Source organism: Arachis ipaensis, chromosome B4 (genome assembly GCF_059453495.1).
Source record: "Arachis ipaensis isolate K30076 ecotype BB chromosome B4, ASM5945349v1, whole genome shotgun sequence".
NCBI classification, from domain to species: domain Eukaryota; kingdom Viridiplantae; phylum Streptophyta; class Magnoliopsida; order Fabales; family Fabaceae; genus Arachis; species Arachis ipaensis.
This window is the reverse complement of record NC_142439.1, coordinates 146902546-146902998: the sequence shown is the minus strand read 5'-3', so window position 1 is coordinate 146902998 and position 453 is coordinate 146902546. Positions and strand designations below refer to the sequence as shown.

The 453-nt window shown below is 51.2% G+C and overlaps 1 protein-coding gene across 1 annotated transcript; it reads right to left on the bottom strand.

Annotated features, from left to right (window-relative positions):
- LOC107638190 (putative glutaredoxin-C14) lies at positions 1 to 433 on the bottom strand. The gene has a single exon (XM_088485463.1). The coding sequence runs from the start codon at positions 400 to 402 to the stop codon at positions 1 to 3; it is 402 nt and encodes a 133-aa protein (XP_088341589.1). The 5' UTR covers positions 403 to 433.
- Between the last annotated feature and the right edge of the window lie 20 nt (positions 434 to 453).

Here is a 453-nt window from a genome sequence, read left to right as displayed (position 1 = left end):
TTAAAGCCACAAGGCACCAGCTTGTTTGAGAAGAGGAACAAGAGTGCCATTGATGTGAAAAGCCAAGACCCGATCCATGGACCCAACAAGCTTGCCGCCAATGAACACAACAGGGACGACGGCGCCGCCACTGATTCCGAGAAGAGACATCAAAGCACGCTCGATTTGTTTGCCGTTGGGGAGAAGGTCAAGGTCGTGGACCATAGGGTTGACTCCCATGCCGCAGAAGAGAGTTTTCATTGCATGGCACATGCAGCAGCTGCTTATGGTGAAGATCACCACCGCGCTCTCTGACGCCAGCCTCCCCACCCTCTCCATCGTCATCTCCTCCTCCGCCACACGGTGACGGTTACTTCTCATGCTCATGTAGTAGCTCCATGACGATGATTGTTGGTACTGCATTATCAAACTATAGCTCTCTGTGTTTTTCAGATTCTTGATGAGTAGTGTTCT

Coding starts and splice junctions, on each gene's coding strand:
- LOC107638190 (XM_088485463.1), bottom strand. CDS start 402: ATGCAGTACCAACAATCATCGTCATGGAGCTACTACATGAGCATGAGA.